Source organism: Mesoplodon densirostris, chromosome 13 (assembly GCF_025265405.1).
Source record: "Mesoplodon densirostris isolate mMesDen1 chromosome 13, mMesDen1 primary haplotype, whole genome shotgun sequence".
Lineage (NCBI taxonomy): Eukaryota > Metazoa > Chordata > Mammalia > Artiodactyla > Ziphiidae > Mesoplodon > Mesoplodon densirostris.
In genome coordinates this window covers 13630987-13657441 of record NC_082673.1, presented here as the reverse complement: position 1 = coordinate 13657441, position 26455 = coordinate 13630987, and the positions used below count along the sequence as shown (strand labels likewise).

The 26455-nt window shown below is 37.6% G+C and overlaps 1 protein-coding gene across 2 annotated transcripts in view; it reads right to left on the bottom strand.

The window, feature by feature from the left end:
- PREX2 (phosphatidylinositol-3,4,5-trisphosphate dependent Rac exchange factor 2) overlaps positions 1-26455 on the bottom strand; it is a 279954-nt gene that overhangs the window by 122220 nt on the left and 131279 nt on the right. For both annotated transcript variants that reach the window (XM_060115599.1, XM_060115600.1), the window contains exons 14-22: positions 26295-26370; positions 22244-22316; positions 19415-19557; positions 19160-19252; positions 17321-17469; positions 12600-12685; positions 7641-7777; positions 4734-4851; positions 1984-2168 (exon numbers count right to left, since the gene is read on the bottom strand). In XM_060115599.1, the coding sequence (XP_059971582.1) occupies positions 1984-2168; positions 4734-4851; positions 7641-7777; positions 12600-12685; positions 17321-17469; positions 19160-19252; positions 19415-19557; positions 22244-22316; positions 26295-26370 (1060 nt within the window). The remainder of the gene's footprint in view (positions 1-1983; positions 2169-4733; positions 4852-7640; positions 7778-12599; positions 12686-17320; positions 17470-19159; positions 19253-19414; positions 19558-22243; positions 22317-26294; positions 26371-26455) is intronic.

Genomic DNA, 26455 nt, shown 5'->3' with positions numbered 1-26455 from the left:
CATATTTTAGTCAGAGCTACTCAGAACATTTTTTTTTCTCAGTTTGGTAGTAGAACACCAAAAACTAAGGAAAACCATATCCTTGCTTGCTACTGAGAGGCTGGTACAGAGAGCGCATTTAACAAATGTTTGCTGAAGGAATGAATAAATGAGACTTTCTCTTGATAAAGTAAAAAGCAATGTTGCTTTCACTGTCTGAACTCCATCTGATAAAAGTGTTAGATAAAAGCATCCATATGGGGCTTCCCTGGTGGCGCAGTGGTTGAGAGTCCACCTGCCGATGCAGGGGACACGGGTTCGTGCCCCGGTCCGGGAAGATCCCACATGCCGTGGAGTGGCTGGGCCCGTGAGCCATGGCCACTGAGCCTGCACGTCCGGAGCCTGTGCTCCACAACGGGAGAGGCCACAACAGTGAGAGGCCCGCATACCGCAAAAAAAAAAAAAAAAAGCATCCATATGACGTATTCAACTAGTAAATCCTTTTGGCTGTTTTAATCAATTATAAGGCAGTGTGTGTGTGTGTGTGTGTGTGTGTGTACACCATGAATCACTGAGAATTTCCCATGAACTGAGAATTAATTATGTTTATTATTTATATGTAGCATTCATGATTGTTCAAAGATCACAACGACTGATTACACCCTTACCTGACAGTTTTATAATATTGTGTGAGACAACCTACAGATGCTGTGTTTATTTGACCTCCTTCACCACCTCCATTTCCCCGTCTTGCAGAATATAGAGTGTGAGTTTTTTGTTTAATCACTAGTCTAGAAATTAGAGCTCACTTTATCATTAGCAGTGTGATCTTGGTTAAATTTCTCAATTTCTTTGACTTTCTTTTCTTCATGTGTAAAACAGAAATATGTGCAGACTAAGTTGTACAGTTGTCATATATAAAATAATCCACGTAATCTTGCCAATTTGAAATAGCTAGAAAATGAGATAAAATAATTACAATAACCTGATCCCAAACTCTTCTGTGGATCCTCTTAATAGTATAATGTAGCTGGGAAGGGGTTGCATTTTGAAAATATAGATTCTCTATCCGTAGGTACATATAGTGGTACAATGCCATCAGCATGATGGGATTTTTTTCAAAAGTTAACTTTCAGAATATAAAACAAAAACATAAAACAATTATTTTTGAAATAGTGCATTTGGATTTTTATATTATTTTTCTTCCACTAAAATAAAAAAATACATGTTATTAATGCTGATCTATCTCAACCACACATGTTCAAAACAAGAATTGAAATGAAGAAATAAAGGTGGCAAAGCTATACAAAAGCAGATGGAACACTAAAGCTCCAACCTGTGGAGGGTCCAACAGGAATCTGATCGATTTACCTTGTGGGAAGGAGCATGAAAAGCAAACACAGGGTTGCCTCTTACTTAGCATATGTTTTATCCATTTGGATGAAGACCCCCCTTTTTCCCTTCCTATTTTGCTGTAGTCTAAGGACTAAGTACAAGATCCTTTGCAACTAAGAATTCTATAAATACCTGAAGATCTGTTCATAAACTGATCTCTAAGCTTCGAGCAATTTTATGAAATAAACATGAGACTTGCAGAATTTGAATGCGTTTTACGACTTCAAATATTCTTCACAGGATTATGTACATTTAGGAAAGCACCACCTGTCATGAAAACCATCTGAAACGTATTCATGATACTGAGTTAACAGACGTAGTAAACTTACTAAATGCAAAGACACCTTTGCCAAATCAACTAATGCTCGCCTGGGCAAGCGTCCCATCTAACATGACACTGTGCTCCAAGAGATCGATTAAAAAAAAAAAAAAAAAAAAGACTGTACATAAACTGAATCATGGGGGAAAAAAGAACAAGAAAAAGAACTTGAATGAGCAGACAGCTGAAACATGTACAGCTATTTACATTTTTTAAAGTGGGGGGGGGAGGGAGGGTTTCAGCTGCTTAACTGAGAACAAAATCCCTTCCTTTGCAGGGATCACTCGTACCTTGGCAGTGAGGCTGAAGAAACCTTTGGGCTCGATCATCTTCTCCACCACGTTGCACTTGATCCCAGCGGTGCTGTCGTACTCGTACACGACGCCATATTCTAGGTGGACGTTATCCACCGTCAGACTCACGTGCTCCTTCTTCCCGTCGATGATGGCCATGGTGTTGAACTTGTCAATTACCTCTGGAATAAAGACAATTTTAATTCAGCAAATTCAGGAAGGGTTTGTTAGTCTCTTCAAATAATTTGAGTCTCTATGAATAATTTTTAAAGAGTTCTTTAAAGGGTGACTAAATCTGCTGTGCTAAATGAAGCGTCTATTCTTGTTAAAATTTTTAAAAATAAGAACATTTTAAAAAATACATGACTGACCAATCCAAATCTTACCACTCTAACATGACTAGTCTTATCTTTGCACACCCATTTTGATCTATGGACCATATGTATGCCTATTTATACCTATATCAACATTAAACGTACAATTTTTTTCATTAAAAGCACGCATAACTTAAAGTCAGGGTTCCTAAAACTGCCTCAAACATTGGATGAATATTTTCTCAAAGCAGAAAAAATACAGAAAACCATACTGAAGCAGCAGAAAGGAGATGGAATAATTATTTTTTTAAGCAGGGAGTGCCTGAATTTTCCCAAACAGCATCTTCTGAAGCTGACTCATTGCAAAAATGTGTCATTGTTCACTGTGATAAAATTTCCATCTGGAATGTATTCCTATAGGTTTTTGGCCAACAATCAGTCAGCTAGGGGAAAAAACACCTAAAGTCTCAAGCAAGAAGCTGCTGAGGAATCTAACAGTAAATATTAAATAAGCGAAAACAGAATATTAGTTTAACACAATTAAGCCCTAGAATAGCAGAAACAGTAAATATAAAATAGGCAAAAGCAGGGCTTTCCTGTTGGCGCAGTGGTTAAGAATCGACCTGCCAATGCAGGGGACATGGGTTCGAGCCCTGGTCTGAGAAGATCCCACATGCCACGGAGCAACTAAGCCCATGCGCCACAACTACTAAGACTGCGGTCTGGAGCCCGTGAGCCACAACTACTGAGGCCACGTGTCACAACTACTGAAGCCCACGCACCTAGAGCCTGTGCTCCGCAACAAGAGAAGCCACCGCAATGAGAAGCCCACGTACCACAACGAAGAGTAGCCCCTGCTCTCCGCAACTAGAAAAAGCCCACGCACAGCAACGAAGACCCAGCCCAGCCAAAAATTAATAAATAAAATAAATAAATTTATTTTAAAAAATAGGCAAAAGCAGAAAAATGGTTTTCTTTAAAATAATTAAGTCCAAGAATAGGTATAAATCAATTTCCAGAGCATCTCATTAACCCATTCTACCTTTCACTGTGGCACCAATGATGATTAGCAAAAACTAACTACAAATGAGGAATAAAAGCCTCAAGATAAGGTCCTGAGATTTGTCCTGGTTTGAATAAATAAAAGAGCTGATTTAGCGCTACAGCTTTGCTGCTCCAATGAGATTGAAATGTTTCTGATGCTGTTCATGATCCGAGCAGCTCCTCCCAAGTGGCCTTCCAGGAATGGAGGGAAAACTGCTTTTCCTAAGTACCCCCATATGATTCAGTGTGCAGAGCAAATTCTCCAGCTATGCTGGTTTGGAAGAACCTAACAGTACAATAAAAATGTCCAGAGACATCCACCAATAATATAAGTGGAAAGACAGCAAGAAAGTGTAGGAGCGGATTCAAGGACTTCCATGAAAAGTTTATAATGATGTTTCAAGGTATTTGTTACAGGCAAACGTAAATGTAGTTGCCTCAGTCCCGTCACTCTTCGCCACTGAATACAGTGACCTGCAGGTTTGCTTCACTGAGAAAACAGAAATGGTATGAGTTCTTATCAAAAGATCTCTCTCCCTCTCATACTCACATTACTAGTTTCCCTCCTTCATTACTGTAAGAATACAGTAAAAGTTACTTGCATCAAGAAAGTATTTTCAAAACAAGGACCTACTGTATCGCACAGGGAACTATATTCAATATCCTATAATAACCTATGATGGAAAAATCTCTGGAAAAGAATACATATATACGTATAACAATCACTTTGCTGTACACCTGAAACTTACACAACATTGTAAATCAACTATATTTCTATTTAAAAGAAAAGGAAAAAAATGTATTTTCAAAGGAACTATGGACCTTCTGAACGAGGGCTTCTCATATTGTAATGTACATACAGATACGATAAGATCTTGTTAAAATGGAGATTCTCATTCAGTAGATCTGGGGTGGGGCTGAGATTCTGCATTTCTGTCTTACTCAGGTGATGCTGATACTGCTGGTTTGTGAACCACAGTAGAGTGGGAAGGTACACACAATGTTTAAACTCAAAATAAGGAAACATCATAACTTGGGTTAGAATCCTCATTCCACTGCTTACTAGTTTGGGCACGTCCATTCACCTCTATGGGTCTCTATTTCTTCTCCCATAAAATGAGAAGGATGATAATCACACCTTTAATAGATTTTCATTTTTGATGACTTGATGAGATAATCCACGTAAAACATTTAATAAAGTACCTAAGAAAGTGTCATAGCTATTCTATGTTAGTCACCAGCAATTACGACTTAGGGATTTGATGTGACATCTATTTGAGATGACTAAGAAGTGGCTTGAACATATAAGGTTTTCAATAACTGGGACGCGGCAATGGCACATAGACAAAGAATACAATAGGGCAAAGAGGAGAAAAAGGAGGAACCCACCTTCTACCTTACAGTCAAAAGCATCCCCTGCTTCATCTCCTGGGGGTTTGGAGTTAGACTTCTGAAGGTCTTCCTGAGCGCTCTCAATGCTGTTATAAACCCACTGAATGGAATCTTGCTGGAAATGAGGGGGAGAAAGAAACCTCAGAGGTGTTAGTGCTTCCTGAAATGGATATCCATTTCATAAACCTGCTTCAAAAGGAGAGTTGACAATCTTACTTATTCTTCTAGTTTAAATACAGTAAAATACAGTAACATTTGAAAGAGAAGGAAAATCAATGCCAGAAACTAACAGAAAGTCGGTGGCATTATTTTTCAACAGGGACTTCCCTGGTGGGGCAGTGGTTAAGAATCCGTCTGCCAATGCAGGGGACATGGGTTCGAGCCCTGGTCCAGGAAGATCCCACATGCCACGGAGCAACTAAGTCCATGAGCCACAACTATGGAGCCTGCGCTCTAGAGCCCACAAGCCACAACTACTGAAGCCTGTGCGCCTAGAGCCCATGCTCTGCAACAAGAGAAGCCACCGCAATGAGAAGTCTGTGCACCGCAACGAAGAGTAGCCCCCACTTGCTGCAACTAGAGAAAGCCCGCATGTAGCAATGAAGACCCAACACAGCCAAAAATAAATAAATAAAATAAATTAAAAAAAAAAGATTACTAAGTCAGTGAGAATCTGATAGGATGATAAAACTAAATAAAAAATATTTTTCAACAAACTAACAAACTTTTTAAGCTTGAGATTTTTTCTTCCAAAGATAGATAGGCTTTTAAATAAGATGTATTTCCCAAATGTCTTAAATGACTCGAGTCTATAAATTACACTTTTACATAAATGTTAGATGGGCACTTTTCTGAAGAAGCAATGGTCTATAATTGTACAAATGACTTAAATGCCCTCCTAACAGTCACATATGTTTCAACACATTTAACGGTTTTTGTGAATCAAACCAATAAGGAAATTGGAAGAACACCTCTCATCTCACGGGGTTCCCAACTGATATAACTATCTTTTAGTCCTTCCACGTCATAAATCATCCTATATTTTCACTGAAGTAGCAGTTCCTGTCTTATTTAGATAAATGAGAGATGAAATGGCTACCAAGTAATGCTTTCAGGGTTGCATTACTACTTTAATGTTTGTACTTTTCCTAGTTAAGATGATAAGCTGAGTTGCACAACTGAAGTGTGACAGAATTTGTACTATCCATTTTTCTCTTATATTAACTTCACAATTGTGTTTGATTATTACATTGCTATCCATTATTAAAATGCTGGTTAACATTTAATCATTCAAGTACACCTTGGTGACCTGTTGTGGCCTCCAAGTAACCACATCCCCCAGAGTCCACACCTTTGTGTAGCTCCTTCCCACACTCATCCTGGGCTTGGTCACGTGATCTGACTCTTCAAAGGGAGAGCAGTAGCAAGCATGATGTAAAGAGGTGACTGCCTGTAATATTCCCTCTTGAAACCCAGACACCATGCAGAAAGGAGAATTCTGCTAAGGAATGGAAAGGAAGGCCAGGTGGAGGGGCTCTGGAGTGAGAGGCCATCCGGAGGAGAACGCCAGCACCAGTCAGTTCCCAGCAGGACAAAGCCACATCAGGACGAAGCCCTCACAGGAACCAACACCCAGTCAACCCAGAGAACCAAGAGAAACGATTAATCACTGTTGTTCTAAGTCACTAAGTTTTGGGACAGTCTGTTTTGTGGCAATGGATACCCAATAGAGCATGTTATTCACTTAGTGACTTTTTCTGTCCATTTATTGCTTTTCTTAATTATTTCACTGATCAACACCTCTCCAACAAGGAAGACAGGGGAAATGAAAAGAAATGAAACTCAAGTCAATTTGGCTACTTTTAAAAATTTTGATAGAAGGGGAAAAATTTGATCATTTAAGTAGCATCTTTTTAAAACTTCATTTACTAATACAGTTCAATAAATATATATTTATTAAACTACTGTCAACCCAAATAACCTACGCATCTACGTGTGAATTCCAATCTGCTGTGCTCGTTTGACCTTACTAGTAAGCAAAACTGATCAGCTCTTTTCTTGTGGGCTCAGTATTTTGCAGGATGTCAGTCCTGGCCTAGGAGAAAATAGCCACTCATCTTTCTGTTTTGGACACAAAGTCATATACTCAAATCTAGGAAAGAGTACTTCACCGAGCATGACAGAAAAAAACAGAAAGCCTGTCCTTTAAAATTCCTTTTGCACTCAGTTAATTAATTTGAGAGAATTTTCTCTTATAATCCAACACTCCCTTGTATCTCATGAGATAATAAGCTTTACTTATCAATTAGGATTCTAATTTTATTTTGTATAGCACTTAAACTTTGGATCAGAGGACAGAGCTTAAGATTTTAAGTAATGGCAAACACATATTGGTATTTTCTTTTAAAAGCTAAATCCAGCTACCTAAATAAAAATATATCCAATAGGCAATCACAGACCCTATAAAACCCACAATTTTTTCTTTTTCACAGAACTTTTATAATAAACAGTGTAAGCATTTATAATTCATATATACAGATGGAGATACACGCTGACCATTATAGATTCTAAGGCCATCACAAGAGTCAAGAAAACAGTTCAGACCTTCGGATTTCAATTTGATAAATGGTTAGCTATCTGAAAACTCATCACAATGAAAATGAAAATAGCCCAGAGCACTTTTTAAACTGGTGATAATACTGTAGCAGCAAAATGTGGCCATTTAAGCAGAATCGATTATAACTAATTATGCAGATAAAACAAGCACTATGCGATTGAAAGTTCTGCACTTAAACGTGAACCTGTCAGTGGAAACCACAAACAGCCCTGGCACTATCCCATGCTGTCCCCGGGGCCTTCTGTGCAAGTTTGTGATTACAGCTGCACCAGCCAAGGGTAGTTTACCTTCGTTGGTCTCCTGTACTTCCGGCAGGCCGTGACATGGGCAATAACACTGGCGTGTGTCTCTTTGCTGACATTGATTCCATTTACTTTGATGATACACTGTCCAGGGTGAAGACCAGCGGCTGCGGCCACAGTTCCTTTAAATACAAATGAGAAAATGGCCAAAAACTAATTTTAGGAATATGATTCATTTTTATCCCATATGCCGTAAGGAAGGCAATTTTAAAATATGATAAACATCTAGCTAGCATGTTCTTGATGAATCTGGCTCTGACAGCAATACCCTCTCAAAAATTCCCTGCTTTTTAACTGGCCATTCAAACTGTGTTGAACAAATATCTTCCCACCCCCTTAAGAATTAGTTTGAAGAGATACTGTGAAGAGACCTTTATAATGCTAATCAGTTATTTTCCCTTTCAAATGTCTAATCCATCTAATTTTCTAAATATGCATATATAATGGCACAATGAGAAAGCCAGAAATACAGGCCTTTTTACCTTCCTTTAGTCTACAAAATCTCTAAATATTTGAACTGTATTCACTTTCACTTTTTAAAATGCCAACAATTAAAAGAAATTCTTAAGGAAAAAAATCAAGTCAATTAGCAACTAGAAGTGGACTGGATTTGCTAAGAGAAATAAGAGTTCAGGATACGTACAAAGGGTCAGGAACCAGACAATTTGGGGAGAATAAAATTAATCAGAAAACATCAACTGTCCATCATTTATTTGCAGAGATACAGTGGCATATCCTAACAGGTGAGTTAAGATTTTCAGAACCTTCCAATCATTACTATTTGATATTCTGAGCAAATCAACATTTACAAAGCACCACTGCTAAATACAATGTACATAATTAACATCAATGATTATAAAATTTATCCTAAGTATGTTAGAAGAGCCTTCCTTGGTAAGCAATTTCTCCCATGAAGGAATTATTAAACATCTTAAAGAACATAATTTATATTCAAAAAGACAGTATATATTTCTTCTCACTAAAATTCACTCCCAGAAATATTAAGTGGTTTTTCTAGATTGAGCTGAGTCTTAAGGGAGGGAGGGACAATCGCAGCAGAAAGAACAGCCTAGAATCTAAAAAAAAGGGTACAAATGAACTTAGCTACAGAACAGAAATAGAGTGACAGATGTAGAAAACAAACTTATGGTTACCGGGGGTGGTGGGGAGGCGGGATATCCTGGGAGACTGGGAGTGACATATACATATTACAAGATATGAAACAGATAGATAATAAGAACAGGGGACTCCGTATAGCCCAGGGAACTCTACTCAGTCTTCTGTAATGGCCTATATGGGAAAAGAATCTAAAAAACAGTGGATGTATGTATATATGTAAGTGATTCACTGTGCTGTACACCTGAAGCTAACACAACACTGTAAATCAGGTCTACTCCAATAAAATTTTTTTTAAAAAAAGAAGAAGAAGAAAAAGAGCCTGAAAAAAGGCACTGAGTCAAGAATAACCTGGACACTTGGGACCATAGGAACAGTCAGTGTGAGCTTAGAAAGTGGGTGAGAGACTGGAGAGCAAAGCAGAGGCAGGTTGTGAAGTCTCTGTGCGCTTTGCGTGAAGTCCTGAGTGTGAACCTTACTATACACGCGAGAGGAAAAATATTTAAGAATTTGAAGCAGAGAAGTGACACGATCGCTCCCAACCCCCGCCTATGCAGAGGATGGATCATCGGAGTTGAAGTCAAAAATCAAAATCACAGCAAGCATCCACTGCAGATTCCCAGGATGGAATTAAGGTAGCTTTAGTCATAAAGGGGAGAACGAGATCAAGTTTCTGATGTTTGATGATGGCGTTGACAGAAAGGCTGTAGCCCGCACTCAGGATCACTCCTGTGCCTTCGGACTCAGTGGCTGAGTAGACGGAGTTATTTAAATAAAGAGAGAATTCAGAAGGCAAAGCAGCTTCAGAGAATAGATAAAAAGTTCAGCTGGGGATAATATTGGGTTTCTTAAGGTGCCAAAGGTGCATTTAGGTGGAGATGTTTAATAAACAACTAGATCTAGGCTATAGAACTCAAGAGATCTGGGCAGGAGAAAGAGATTTAGAAATCCCCAGAAAAGAGGATCAATATGATTGTTTATGGTAGAGCAAGAAGGCAAAGAAGAGAAGAGAGTTCCAACAGTTCAGGGGTCAATAGCTGAAGAGCTGGCAGAGGAGGGGTAGGAGAAAAATCTGAAAAGTACCATCTCAGAAATCAAGATAATGAACGTTTTAGGCCAACGGGAGCAGTCCGTTTAAATAAATGCAACAGAATATTCAATTAAGACAAGAACTCTCAATGTCCATCGTATTTTCCAGTTAAGTCCATGATTACTCTTAGAAAACATGGGCTACCCTTGGAGACGTGGGTAGGAGGTGGGAGGAGATGTCTACAGCCCTGGGCTAAAATTCAAACAGGAAGTGAGGAAGGGCCAGCCAAAATAAAGACCAGCATTTCAGGAAGTTTGGCATGACAAACATAAGTTCTGAGAGCGTTACTCTAGAGCGAAGGGCCTCAGTCTTTGACATGCATACAGATCACCTGGGCATCTTGTTAAACTACAGATTCTGATTCAGTAAGTCTTAGATGGGGCCTGAGATTCTGCATTTCTAACCAGCTCCCAGGTGATGCCAATGTTGTAGGTCTGTGGACCACACTCTGTGTAGCAAGGATCTAGCGAGGAAAATAAGGCAGAGGGAAGGTTTTGTATTTGCTCTTCAGTTTAAGACAGTTTTGTTTCTTTATTTCAATGAGAAACAACTGAGCATGTTTATAGCCTCTACTATAGTAATCCAGTGAAGAGAAAGGTTGAAAATTCTGGAAACGGAATATCTGACAGTGTAATACCCCAGAGGAGGTATCTGAAGGGGTGGGCTCCAGAATATCTGTAGAGATATTAACCTTGAACTCCAGAGAGGAAAACGGAAGACCTCTTCCTCTAGACTAGGAGAAAAATTGGTGATGGTAAAACAGCAAACAACGTGTGCGAAAAAAAAGGTGTGGGACTTGGAGGGCTTCATACCTGGGAGCCTGAATATGTTTGTGAGGTGAAAAAGGAAGTCATTATGGGGGACAGGAGGCAATAATGAACAGAAAAAGAGACAGCTGATCAGACACATAAAAAGACTGCTGAGTAGTAACAGGGGCTCAGTAAAAGACAAGACAGTGAATTGGGATGATACTAATTCCATATCCGTGATAGTTTTTTCCTAGCTGCTCAGGAGAAAAAGCAAAGAATGTAGTTAGGTTTATCCAAAGCTGAAATAAGGTGGCCTGGATGCACCTGAGAGACAGGGATGAGAGGACCGTAACAATGCTGAGAAGTCATGGAAGTGACCCACCACGGGGATAAAGCTGGCTAAGGAAGGAAGTGGCACTTTGAGGGATATAATCAACCAGGAGAAAAGGAGAAGGATCTCGAGATTGGAGGTCCCAATGGAATTTTGTTTACCATTTTTTATTGAAGAAGCAACCAAATTTTAAAGCAACCAGGTAAGAGACCCAAAAAAGAGACTGTAGTCACAAACTGGCATACTAGAATTGTAGATTCCACAGGTGAAAGTCCCATTATTGATATGCTCTAGTGTGTGACCATGGGAAAGGGCTGAAGAAGAAAAATGGGAAAGAAGTTTCTTTTCCTTACGGCAAAATTACAGTGCAAAAGGAAACCACAGACTAATACCATATTTAATATACACTCAAGGGAAAAGCACATGAGTCTTTCTTTTACTCTTCAGAAGCAAAAAGCATAGTAACCAGAATTGGCCCTACCCTACGATTAAGTTCCCAAAATACAACCCTGCTCTTTAAAAGATACTGTAATAGGGAAACAGACACAGTTTGATTCACTTAGGTTTTCAGTTATTTCATAGTATCAATAATGGGACTGGCTACTTTTTGGTTTAGTGAAAATGAAGGAGATATTTGATGTATCAAATATCCCATTTTGGTATGCAATGAATCCCATTTCAGTTTTATAATTTTAATGAGTTACTGGACACATTTTAAATGTCTGTTAATCTATGTGTTTTAAAATTCTGAGTGAAAAGACAAGTTTTGAAATAAGATTAATTTTTATCATACATACACTAATGAAAGCAATTTTATAATCTAATAGGGGTCTAGCTAGTAGATTCTTGATAAATTTGATTCTGATAGCAATGTCCTCTCAAAATTTTCCAGTCTAATACTGGAGTGATCATATTAAGATGCTCTGCAGTTCACGTATCTTAGTAATGAAAAGCATGTTTGTCTCTTGTTAAGATAAACACATGGCTTCGTATGCTTAGTGATCCTTCTTGCTACAGCAGCAATTTATATACTACGGTCAGCAAAGTGGGATCTAACAGTTATTCCCTTAAATCACATTAGTGTTAGCATCAAATTTAAAAGTACATATGTTAACAAGAGATATCAAATGTTGATGTGCCTATCAAACAAAAAGAATAAAATATAAACATAAGTTTTGGGTCACATACATTATTTAATTTAAAATGCATTTTATGCTTTATAAAATGCATGGCTTATGAGAATAAAGTAATAAAGTAATCATATAGCAACAGACATTATATAAAGCAAACAGATCATTCTTAAGCCCAAACACTCACATCTTTGCATTGCTGACAAAAATATAATAATTTGCTGTCAGAGAAAAATACAAAACCTTCAAGTCATTATGTCCTTTGATTCAACTAAAGCATGCAGAAAAGTGAGACTGGGAAGCATCATTCTCTTATGAATTTTTAACAATGATAAATATGTCTTACAATTTGAAGAGCTTTTTGGAAAATGCTGCTTTAGGAATATACTACCATTGAGCTAATACAGTAGAAATACCAGTGAGAAAATTCACAGCAACATGATTATGCACTTTTAAATGTATTGTTGTTCAGCAAGGGGTATCCAAACCTGCTGGCAAGCTGGATACCACACGGGATGGATTTCTCACCTCTTCCCACCGCATGCACCACCGAAGGGCCGTATCCTCGGATCTGGAAGCCAAGCCCCTCTGCTGAATCTGGGATTTTCACTGTCCTAAAGCCAATCAAAAATAAGGTAAGATGATTTTCAAACGCCACAGTTGGTTGAAACAATAGTCGTCCACACCTGTATTCAGTTCTTCAGTAAATGCGTATCATAGTCTCCCGTGTGAGAGACACTGGGCTGGACAAGCGTGGTGAGTGCCCTTCCCGGGGCCCAGAGCAGGCACGTCACCCTGAGCTCCTCCACGGAACACAGTCGCCGTGGAGAATATCCTGAACAAGGAACAGGCTCTGGGGTCAGACAAACCTCGCTTTGAATCTTGATTTAGTCACTTCATAGTTGGATAACTTGGATGAACTCCGTAACTGAGCCAGTTTCCACGGAAAGATGATGATAACATTACTTTGCAGGGTGTCAGTAGAGATGAAAAGAGAAAGCTCTGGTAAACTGCCCTGCTGTGAACCATGTAAAAACTTAGTAAAATGGAAGCTTCTCTCCTTAGTTTACTCTGACAAAGAAGGCATCAGTGCGCTGCGAAATCTCATCGTTAAATTAATATAAAAGAAACACAGGGGGCTTCCCTGGTGGCGCAGTGGTTGAGTCCGCCTGCCTATGCAGGGGACGCGGGTTTGTGCCCCGGTCCGGGAAGATCCCACGTCCCGCGGAGCGGCTGGGCCCGTGATCAATGGCGGCTGCGCCTGCGCGTCCGGAGCCTGTGCTCCGCAGTGGGAGGGGCCACAGCAGTGAGAGGCCCGCGTACCGCAAAAAAAAAAAAGAAACACAGGGTTCACACGTTTCTACCTGTTGGGAACTTCAGCAAAGAGCAACAACAAAGAGCTGGTTTTAAAGAACAGGTCTGTCAAACACAATATCCAAAGAATTTAACAAATTTGATTAACTTTTGTGTTTATTCAGTGGAATTTTAAAAGGATAACACACCAAAAGGTAAACCAGAATAAGAAAAGCTGTCTTTTTAATGAATCCACATGGAAAAGAAGATGAAGAGATGGAGACCTTGAGTCAGCCGTCATGGCAAATCAGGGACGGATGTCCCACTGGTAGTAATAAAGGAACTACTCCACGGAAGGAAGGCAGAAATCAGAAAGCAACAATGAAAAGCAGAGAACACGAGACGAGACGGAACATCCTAACACTAAAAATGAGTTTAAATAAACTGCCAGAGAGAGCAAAGACAAACGAATACAACCCAATAAATTTTGATGGATGGCCCTTGATGCCCCAGAAACAAAAGTGTTTTCCAAAAGATGATGAATTAATCATGAAATAAAAGTTGGCAGCACTTCAAGGGCACATGAGACAGAATCAGAAGTTAGGTACAACAGCACTTATTTGCAGTCTATGAAAGAGCAACACGGCATCTAGAAAACTCGAGAAAGCCATACACTGCCCTTAAGGCTGAACGCAGAGGCTGGCCCCGCAATTTAAAATATAACCCTGGCAGGCACTCAGGCATTCCGTGATAGAAATGCAAACTGTCTGTTCTAGGGAAGCCTGAAAATGTTATTATAAATTAGGTTACATATTATGAAGTGATCTGTATATTGGTGGCACAGAGGTCACGGAACTAATTCATCCTGTGTCCTTAATTAAACACTTTGATGGATAAGGCTGTATCTGCTTCCTTTGAGCATCACCTTGGCACTACTGTGTGTCAAAGGTACACTGGAAGATGGAAGATAGAACTGACTGAGGAAAAGAAAGGTGAATAAATACATCTTCTGAGCATGAAACCAAAAGTAGAGGTAGCTCATGCTTCTCTATGTTACGAATGAGAGTTCACTTTTGCTGAAATAACTTGGAGCTTTCTGGACATGGTGAATTATTGTTGCTTTCGGACTGTGAAAAATTCATAGTGAACTCTCAAAACTCTTTCTGAGTAAGGTCTTCTATCTTTCTTACGTTGCTAAGCAAGGCTGATCTTACTCTAATCTTCAAGAAGATGATGATATTTTTTCTTAACAAAATTTATACAGAGCACCGCGAGATGCATTTTGTTCATAATACTGGGCTCTCTTCATAAAACGACCTTTGGAAAACATGTTCCCCTGCTGGGACCACTATACGATTAAAAGAAGAATTAAATTTATACAAGAGGAATGCTCATTTCCTGTAGGAAAATAAGTGCACTAAATTATCTGCTACAAAGCCTTCTGAAAAATTCCTTGATGTTATCAAGTGTAAAATACAGCTACGTTCAAAAGAAAAACTCTGTTGTATTTACCCATCGTATTTTGTCTTTTTCTCCCCAAACAGGATACTACATAAATTATAAGTAGCTATTATAAGAAAATATGAGAATGATTTATAGGAATCATACGTTAGAATACGGATGTATGAAAGGAAAGGTTATAATACTTCAGACAAATTAAAAATAAAAAGGAAAAAATTGAGTATTCCATCCTCAAAACAGTTTTAAAATGTAAAATGTGCTCTTGATGTAATAAAGCAGTGAAAAAAAATAAAATGAGAGAATAGATAAGCGTCACAGATAACATCAATGGAATACATACTACGTGCGGAACACCTGAATAGGTTCTTCTTTTTTTTTTTTCTTATTTAATGCTACCTTTCATAATGTACCCAGCACCTCACAGGTGCCCAATACATTTTATTTATTTATTTATTTTAACATCTTTATTGGAATATAATTGCTTTACAATGGTGTGTCAGTTTCTGCTGTATAACAAAGCGAATCAGCTATACGTGTACATATATCCCCATATCTCCTCCCTCTTGCGTCTCCCTCCCACCCTCCCTATCCCACCCCTCTAGGTGGACACAAAGCACCGAGCTAGCTGATCTCCCTGTGCTATGCGGCTGCTTCCCACTAGCTATCTATTTTACATTTGGTAGTGTATATGTGTCCATGCCACTCTCTCACTTCGTCCCAGCAAACCTAGATTTGTTTAATGTTCTTAGCACCTCTGTGCCAAGGCACTCTTATTATCCCCATTTTTTATGGATGAGTTTGTTGAAGCAACACAATTAGCAAGCAAATGGTGAAAGAGAGGCTTGAACCTGGATGGGAAATATCGGGTTTCAGATACTGTGCAGCAAACACGGAGGGAAGAGTCAAAAGACCCAGGTTCCAACCCTGCTCATCTAGCAATTAATTCTAGGACTGAGGATGTGCCCCTTTCTATTCAGTGTTGAAGCTGATGACTTCAAAGTCCTCTAAATTGAAATGTCTGTGATCAGTGAAAAGTATCTGCTGGGTTAAATCAGGGGGCAAGGGGCCATGGAGAGGGCCTTCAGTTTACTAATGATTGCTTTGGAATACTACTGCCTTAGTCCTTTCCAGTCTGTCCTTTTCCTTTTAAATGCCCTCAAATTGTCCAGAGGTAGGCAACTAGATAAGCCTCATCCTAGATAGGGCTGGAGAAAGGGTGACTAATAGATCATAATTAGGTTTAGAGAGAAGACACTGTCATGGTTATTTGCTGCCCTGTATCTCAAAGTCTTCCTAAATTACTAACTTTAATGAGTCACTCTCACTCCTTCAGACCCCTTGGTAAGCTGTGAGTAGAAGCTAAAGCCTCCACCTTGATGACACTGCAGAATCTAGCCCATTACACTGCACTTTAACTCTTAAGATAAATGATGGACCCAGCTATTGCTGAAAATATATATTAAGGTAGGGAAGAATACAATACCATATATACTTAGAATATTTTTATAAGTAGTTAAAATAAACCTTTTTGTTTCTGAAGTGGTAACCTTCATTTATCTTCAAATTAATGAAGTTGCTTATTACTATTAAAATAATACACTTCAATTTTAAATAGTAACACTGATATAATCATAGTACATTAAGACATTATGCTAAGCACTTTATATATATTCTCTCGATTAATTAATTAGTTAAACAAATCATGGAAATCTAATACAGGAACATGAGACCATCAATGATTTGCAGACAAAAAGCTAATGTTTTCCAAGTATATCCATAATATCTTGTTAATTTTTTTCAACCCCCCCCCAGATCATTAATCATGTTCCCATTTTATAAATACTTGATTGTATGTACGTGTGTCAATACTTAGAAAAATCAACTAGCACTGAATTTCAAAAAAATAACAATGGTCATTTATGGATAATATGATTATAGGAAAATGTCTTCCTTTAGAAAAACCTGTACTCGCTAATTTTTCTATAATAAACATAAGTTTTTTTTCTAATCATAGGTAGACAGCCATATCTTTTAAAAATAATGGACATATTACTAAGTACATGAAAGCATGGAAGTGTCTGTCACCCAGGTTTGATCCCATCTCCTATGAACATTTAATCATAAATGGTATCTAATCAACTCATAGTCCCTGTAATTCTTAGAGCTGAACATGGCAAAATAAAGTTTTCATTGCCAAGTGTTCTACTAGTTTTCTTCACTCATACTCAAACTCAACCCAACCCAGACCAGAAAAGCTGGGGCATCAAAAGGAAAATATTATTCTGTTGAAACTACCTGATTTAAGTAGCAAGCATTTAACCATCATAAGCAACGTGTTTTTTCCCATTATCTACAGACCAGTATCAGTGATGTTGGTGACGTTTAAATGTGCCAAGCAGTGAGATGCCTAATTCTAGATGTTTACTCTTAACTTTTGTGTTTTATTCACCTATGTCTAAATTTTTAAAAAACCGCACATAAATTATACAACTTACTCTCTTGGCTTTGTGCTCACAAGAACTCTTAGAGGTTTTCTGCTATTTAAGCATGATTTCAGGAAGCAATCCACTTCATTGAAAGGTCTCATAAAAACTAGGTCACCATTAATAGCAAAAATCTTTTTCCCAACTTCCATGCCAGCCATCTAGGAGAGAAACAGCAAAAAAAAAAAAAAAAAAAAAAAAAAAAAAATCAAATTTTATTTTAATAAGAAACCAATTTTTTCACAGAATTAGAATCTGAAAGGGTCTAGAACTTAGAGATTTTGACATTTTAACACATCTGCAATGTTTTCATACAATGTCACAATACAGAACTGTGGAAGAGATAACACAGTTATTCTCTTTGACCTACTTTTAAATTTGATCACCCATCTCTACTGACATTCTCCTCCCGCCCTCCAGGACTTACCACTGTACTTCTCCTGTAACCCTTTTTTCTGTTATATTTTATAGTTCTTATTTCATCCTTTTAACTACAGTCAAACCCCAGGTTAAGTTTTTTTGCCTGTGTTTTCCATCTATATCCAAATAACTGAGAGATTTTCAACCTCTATACAGACATGGATAACAACCAAATATACATCTCTAGCCTGACATAGCATAGGGGACCACAGAGCAGGAGAGAGAAATGGCCTGGAACCAAGGAAGAGCTCCAACAGGCACAGATCACAAGATGCTGGAAAGATGACAAAGAAGACATTATCTTTCCACGCCAACCAGGCCAGTCTTCTTAACCAACCCTACTGCCTATAAACTATACACTGTTTTGGTTACCAGCCAAAGGACGAAAACCTGGGAGAGCGCATTTTATTGGTGGCAGAGTCAGATGAAGCTGGGCTCTAAGAACACCCTCTGAAAATGACTGGGGAAAACATTTCCTCATCATAGAAAATAATAAAAAGTCATTTGTTGGCCAGGCCCACCAACAGAGTATGGGCTGAGCAGTTATTTTGTTTGAAATTAATATGCTGTACATAAAGCTTTGTCTTGCATGAGGTTGGTAAAAGACAGAGACCTAGGGCGTCAGCAAATAGGGTAAGTGACCGTTTGCTACTAACGTTAAATAGGTTCAAAGTTAAAAGCCATGCTTCATTCATTTTCTCATTCTTTATTAAAAATTTGTATATTGAGACATTTGCTTGAGGATTAAGCATTTTATAAGCCAGGCAGAGGTAGGAATACTTTAAACCTGACATACTTGGGCTATAACATTAGAAGGTACGTTCCATGAGGGCAGAGAACTTTGTTTTGTTCACTGCTGTATTACCAGAGCCTAGAACACTGCTAATCACATAACAGGCACTAAATAAATATTTCTGAATGAATGAATGATCAGGAGATTCCTTTGTTTAAAAGTCTGGTAAGGTGAGAGTACATTCATCACATTTATCGGCATTAACCCAATAAGAAAATAAACCAAAGCATGTGCTTTACTGATGGAAATTGTACTTAAATAAGACAATCAAAAGTGATAGGAAAATAGAAGATACAGCCCTAGATTTAATGGAAGAATCACGTGACATACACAATACAGTCCACCCTATGCAGTCTCCACAGGGCTGCAGGCTAGAGTCGGACATGGAATAAGCCACCTGGACTCCTAAGAGATCAACAGTTCAAGCTGTAGACCTCTACAATGCTTCCCCCCACTATCCTTAAGTACCCAGACAACCTCTGTCACAAATCCCAACAGTATTTAAAAGAACCTCAGAATAAGATTATTCAGAAACATTATTTTCCATAAAGATACTTAAAGGCTGATTTCACTTTGTTTAAAACTTTTATGTTTGTATGTCACGGACAAAGTTAAATAAAAATGCTAATTTACATTACCTCAGCATTAGACCCCTTTTCTACCAACTTTATTATTGGAACTTTATTTTTGTCTTCTAACCCAAAACCATAGCTGCCTTCATTGGATTTAATCTGAAACGCAAAATATTAACATTATTAATAAAACAACAATAAAAAAACTTACAAATCAAACAGAATGAAATAATATGTTGCATCACTGTCAAACATGTCTGTGTAATCTCCTGTTAATGTCTAATCAAGAAGAAAACTTGTATAGCACTGTAACAAACTTACCAATAATGATCTGGCTATAACATTTTCTACAACTTTTAAATCATGTTTCATCAGTCGATGTTTCATGTTTGATCCTTCCATTTCCTCATCAGCAAAAAAGCGGAAAAGTAAGGGTTCGTCTTTGAATTCACTTTTTTCAAGGACTATGGAAACAGAGAGAGATTCAAACTGTTTCAATTACCCCCAAATTGACCTCAGTTTCCATACTGACAGACCCTTCAGTAAATTAATACCCTGTCCCATTACCTAGAACAAGTTACATTCACAAATATCCCAATAACCCATTTTTATTTCTTTCTATAATTTCAAGCCAGTGTTTCCTTTAGATTACTATTACCTAAAGCATTTTGAATTTTTAAAATAAGTAGTATTTTTTTCATTGTTAAGTTATTTTTCTTAACCAAGTCTGCCACCTTTCCAGATTAAAACCCAACTTTAAGTCAAAGATTATATTGAATCAAAAAATGTATGCAGTTCAAAACATAGAAACCTACAGTGTTTCGAATTTGTAGTAAACATTTTAAGTAAAAATACAAAAACATTTCTGTCTTTAATATCCTGCACAATTATGGGAAAATTCAAATGGGTTAACTGTTGCCCTTATGTGTGGGAGCAATTCCCACTGTGGTCGCTTTTATTCCAACCCTTCAAACCAGAAACACGTCTTCTGTGTGAAAAGTGATTTTAGTTCCCACTAATTCCTAGTTCTTTTCTGTAAAAACATTATTCTCAAATAACCTTATTTCTGCAAAGGTCAGTTTCTTCCCTTTTATCTGAACATTAATATTTCCCCCCAAAGTCCCTAAGCTTCCAGGCACTCATGATATAAGGTATATGTTTTGTTAGCCTTTTTAAAAATAAAGCTAAGGGGGCTTCCCTGGTGGCACAGTGGTTGAGAGTCCGCCTGCCGATGCAGGGGACACAGGTTCGTGCCCCACTCCGGGAAGATCCCACATGCCTCAGAGCGGCTGGGCCCGTGAGCCATGGCCGCTGAGCCTGCGTGTCCGGAGCCTGTGCTCCACAACGGGAGGGGCCACAACAGTGAGAGGCCCACATACCGGAAAAAAATAAAAGAATAATAAAGCTAAATACTAATAGAAAAATTTGTACTCAGTGAGGCCCCGACAACTGTCAAAGTGTCTTAAAAGAGAAATCTTCTCTATTTCTCCTTATCTACCCTTATACCCTAAAGCTTACTTGTTGAGACAGGTTGATTCACTGAGTCAGGGATCTAAGATCTGCAGTCCCAGGGCACAGTAGAATGTTAGGCTTTATCATAAGACAGACCGGGAGCTCAAATTCCAGGTCTGGGACTGATTCTGGGTGCAACACTAGGAAGGTTACTTAAACTCCTTGAACTTCAGTTTCCTCACCTGTAAAATGCAGGCAGTAAAACCTTCTTCATAATGTTGGACAAAACTAAAATGAGGTAATAAGTGTAAATAACTTGGCTTATAGGAGGCAACCAAAAATGACAGCTCTTTTATTTCATTATGTTAACAGAGGTCCAAATCATAATCGTTGACTAGTTGTATGTAGGAATTGACCTTTGAATGAAGGACTGGTTGGCAACGTGAATTAACAAACGAAACTACCAACCACAAATTAAAAGGTAACACAAGTTGTAGGTGACAAGAGAAATGAGGATATAATTGAGATCGAGTTAGGTCTTGCCTACATGACCTAAGCAGTTTCCCAAAACTCATATGGTGTTTCTGCTACTACTGTTTTCCTCCACCAAACAGTCAGTCTAAAGGCAGGGAGAGAGAACATCAATAAGGCCAGGCACGAGTGGAACTAGCTGTGCTTTACTGACAGAGACCTTCGTAGGGAAAACCTTTATTGTAACTCAATATTTGACAATAAATATTTAGATAAAATTGCTGCTTCTTGATACTTTAAAGAGAAAAATAATCAAAACCTTTGAAGGTTGATATTATAGTTTTAATCCCCTATAATGATGGCATTCCTTCCATTCCATTCTTGGCTCTTCAAAGACAGATATTTCCCCTATCACAACTCATACAGTGGTTCAGAGATACTAGAATGTAATGGAATTCCCAAAGGAATATATGATAACCAAGGATGCTCTCAAAATCGCTGTAACTTTTGCTGTACTTCTTTTCTTTGGAAAAAGGTAACAACTTTCTGAGTGTAATTGACAAATAGGTACAAGCGCTATCAAATATACACATATGCAAATATTAACAATGAAAAGAGATTGTTTGGGTTTATGGAATCTATAAGATGGTATGAATAGAGAGGGAAAACTAAGTCTCATTATTTTTACAAATTTAAGGGAAATGAAGTCATCAAACAAGAAAGAAATTCAATCTTGAATTAGTAGCCAAAAAGAAACAGATTTTTTTCCAGAGATTTATAATTTTGTTCTCTGAGAATATTTTGAAAGCATTTTTCTAAAAATAACAATAAATGTTCAGATTAAATGCTCTCATTTAATCATTTTAATATATACTGGCATTCAAAAGAAAAACATGGGTCTGACCTAAAATAGTTTCAAAGAGATATATCAGCTTTTTTTTTTTTTTTTAGGAACTTCTAGCTCAAGCTGTTGCTTTTTTGGAATCAGTCTAGAAAAACAGAAGAGAAGTAATGGCAACTGGTAGATAAGAGTCGTTAGACACAGCAAAGGCACCAAAGTGACACTGAATGCAGATGTGGTGACCCAACAGGGACACATGGCAAGACCCAGACAGTCTTGCTGGTTTGTCTCTAGATGACTTCCCTGGAACACTGAGACATTCCCAGTGTCCTAACAAAACAAAACAGTGAAATACATCTGTAAGCTCCCACGATAACAATCCCTACCATGGTGCATAAATCCATTGTCACAGAGTCCAACGCCAAATATCATTGCCTCTTCTCTGGTGCGGCAATCCCCCTGTTAACCACAAAAGCCCTGTACAAGTTAATAGGCAACTGAAGATTTTCCTGCATCTTAGCACTGTACTGACAAAGCCATTCATACATTAGGACAGACGCTGCTTTCATAAGGCCACGATCCATCTAACGGTTATAAAACATTCACGTGATTATGAAAATATCTTCTTCTGACATTACATAAAAAATAAAGGTTTCATACTTCCTGAGAAAAATCATGTCTTATTTAAAAGGAAAAATACATAAGTAAGTAAAATTTATTGCTACCACAAATGATCCCTTTCTCTTATTTCTTTGATCTTATATCACAATTATGTATCAAGGAAACATCCTACATATTGAAAATTCACTAAATAAAACTTGCTAAGTAAAAATTATTATGTGTGATCTCAGCTATCACCTCCCTTCCATAAAATGGCCTTGCTCTTTAAGTGCCCCCAAAGAAACCTACTAATCTAGGGTGACTCGTAAGACCCTAAGAGTGTGTTGTTCAGTGAAGTCAGCAAATGCAAGCTTCTCTTTCTCTATCTTGCCAAAAAGAAAAAAATCAGCTCATATAACTGATCCCCAAAAGAAAGCCCAATGCAAACTTTTGTTATGATTTTTATCTAGAAAACATCTATTTTATTCATTTAAGTACGAATTCATATACAGTCTGCCCTCTGTCACCACGGGTTCAGCATCTGAAGATTCAACCAACCACGGATCAAAATTATTCACAGAAAAAAAATCCAGAAAGTTCCAAAAAGCAAAGCTTGAATTGCAGGACCAGACACTGTTTACATAGCATTTACATTACATCAGGTATTATAAGTAATCTTGAGATTATTTAAAGTACATGGGAGGTTATTTGCAAATACTACTCTATTTTATGTAAGGGACTTGAGCATCTGTGGATTTTGGTATCTTCAGGGGTCCTGGAACCAATCCCTCTTAGATCCCAAGAGGGCCGACTGCATATGAATATATATGTGTGTATGTCTGTATGTCATGATGGTTGTATATTTTACAGTTTAAGAAGTGCTTTCCTACATATTATCTCATTTTTCCTAGTCCTGTGTTTTAGCTCTTAGGTACAATACTCTACCAAATCCATCCCCTCTTCTCTCTGGCTTCTATTTCATTTCTATCTCAACACCCTAACTCAGTGTTTCTTCATTTCACTTCTAAATTGCCGTAATTTTTTCCTGTACTTTCTCTAACTTATTGCCTTTATAGAATTAAACTTTCTTACACAGGAAAATCATGTTCCAAAACTTTAAACTGACTCTTTTTTAAAAATCGTAAAATATCAAAATTTTCTGTTGGGCTTTCCAGGCCTCCCATAATCCTAACTTCATCCTACCCCTCCAGCCTCATTTTCCAAAGGTGGGGTCACCTTCACTCTTGTCAAACTGACCCCCCCAATTGTTACCCTTCACACATTTAAATTCTACCTATCTGTCTATCAAGGACCAAAACAAGTGCCACCTCATGTTGTGACAACTCTACCCTCACTAATCCTCCTGTTAACTAACAAGACATTTATAATCTGTATCTTTGGACAACACATCTGTGCCCTTTTCAAAATATAGCTGTTAAGTAACTTTTATGAATTCACTCAAAATATTTTTTTTACTGCCACAAAGCGTGCCAAGTGCTACAGAGAGTAAAGCACTCAAACAAAAAATACTTCCCTGCCCTCTAGCAATTCAAATCTGGTGAAGAACTTAGTCACTTAAAATATGGTATATAATAAGTACCATCATCCAAAAGTTGTCAGATCTAGACTATACTCCAAACAACATATAGACTATCACATTGGAGTCAGTTCTCTATTTGGTCCCCTTAAGCTCTCCAAGTCAACTCAGTGTCCTGGTCAATGCTAGAAATTAAGTTTTATTATCACTTGAGAGCCTTGGTGGAAAGAGACCCTTACTTTTAAAATATCTCTTTTTCATCTTAGATCAAGAACTGTAATTTATCCTTCTCTTATCACTCCATTACCATGTCTTTCTTTTCACAGCCAGCCCATATTGTTCTAATCTGAAGCTAGAGTTAATCAGGTCTGATACGTACATTTGGATACGTTTTACACTATCAGAATCATAAAGCTTACGTGATAGAGAAGAGCTGACATATACAGCTAGTCCAGTAAGCAGAAAACAGTTGTGAAAATAAAATCTAGAGAGATTAAGTGACTCAATCAAGTTTGCATAACTGCTTATCAGCAGAACTGTCATCAGACACCAGATTACCTGAATCCCAGTCCATTTCAATTTCTATTACGTACAATTTCTACAGACGTTGTCATAACAGACCACTAAGAAAACCTGAAGAAAAAAAGAATTGCAACTTGGTCTGTTTTTTTGAGCAACTTATTTTAGTCTTCTAATACTCACACTTGGAAAGTAAAAGTGCCAAAAAGGAAAAAAAAAAAAAAAGTTGATAACTGACTTCCTGAGTCAGAACTTTAAATATTTATTCAACATCAGTTTTTGCTTCAAAAAAACTTTCTTCAGTTTTCTCATATAATCAACATATAGTGCATGAATTCTGTAACGGTTTAATTTCTAGGTGAAATTCCAACTCTGTTACCAAATATAGAACCAATCCCAATGACACACACTGACCATAGTGTTATAAAAGGCTCTCACACTAGTAAACCCACTGGACATAGGAATTTGGGTTTTTTCGAAAAAGAACTGTTTGGTTTAATCTAAGATCTTAATTTCTAGATAAAATAAATCTAAGTGCCATAAGATGCAAAAATAGGTGGTCTTGGATAGTGTAGAAGTTAATATTAAAAATAAAAATCTAAAAATGTATGTGCACAGATGAATCAAATGTGAATTAAACATTAATATTTGAAACAAAAAATAAACATTTCTATGACTGAGCATCAGACGTTATTATCCACTTGCAACAAAGGAGGTAGGCTAATTTCTTCAATAACAGAAAAGTAAATTGACTCAAATATCCAAATGTAATGACAACATTTCAACCAAGCAATATCCTCTTTCTCAAAATAGTAAGTTCTGTCAAAGTGGATATCAGTTTTCTTAGCCTTTTCTTTAATCCCTGGAAAATATTTGACTATTTATTACTTGACCTAGTAAAATAAAATGTTTAAATAAATTTATATTTGAATATCCGTTATGATGGGCTAGATGCCTTGAGTTGCAAATAACATTTTCTCAATACCAGCTATTAGCTCCCACATTCTAAGAAGCAGAACAACAATCACAACAAATTTTATACTTTCCTATTTACAGTGTATGCAGGTGGATACTGTATTTTTTTTTTGGTGGGGGAAGGGGAGTGAAGCTTGAGAGTGGGCCAGTGGGGAGGGGTAAATATTTTGTGATGTTGTCTACCTATGGGCTTATAAAGTTTACAGCTGCATTAGGAGGACAAGCATTACCATTAGAATGAAAAGTAGGGCAGATCTCAGTTGCAAAAGCTTCTAGCCAAACAGATAGGGCAATATGTAAATGATACATCTTATTGCATTCACCCATTCACCCTCCCCTGTTCACACTAATTGGAAATTTCAATCCATTTCAGAGAAGTAAAGCTCATATTATCAAAACACAATTATTATCTAACAGAGAAGAAGGCACAGGGAGATTAGAATAACCTGCTAGGACTAAAAACCAGATACCTTAAAACAAATCAGTGAACAAAACATACAAGTAATTTTAGTACATGCACATTTATTTAAATTATACTGCATTTTTTTGATGGATCTCAGATGATATTTTTGAATCAAGAAACACCTTCCTCTTGAAAGACAATATTGCATAAAAATTAAGTCTGGGACTCTGAAGTCAGATGATCCAGGTTCAAATCCTAACTCTGCTTCATTTTAGCTGTATGAACTTGATCAAGTTATTTCACTGTTTCATGGGCAAGTGGGGAGTTTTAAAAAGTACCTAAGTCACCTCAAAGTCTAAAGCAGCAATGAATGTAACTCAGCAACTTCTATTTGTCTATTTACCTGTGCAATTAACCAGTCTATCAGCTTGTTGGCCATAACCACAGATTTGTAGGTTCTTAAGTGGTAATCTTTATCTCTATAAAGGAAAGAGAAAGCAAAAACATTAAGCAAGAGGACAAGTAAGCAAAAGGAACCATTTCATTTCATATCAGTGTGCAACA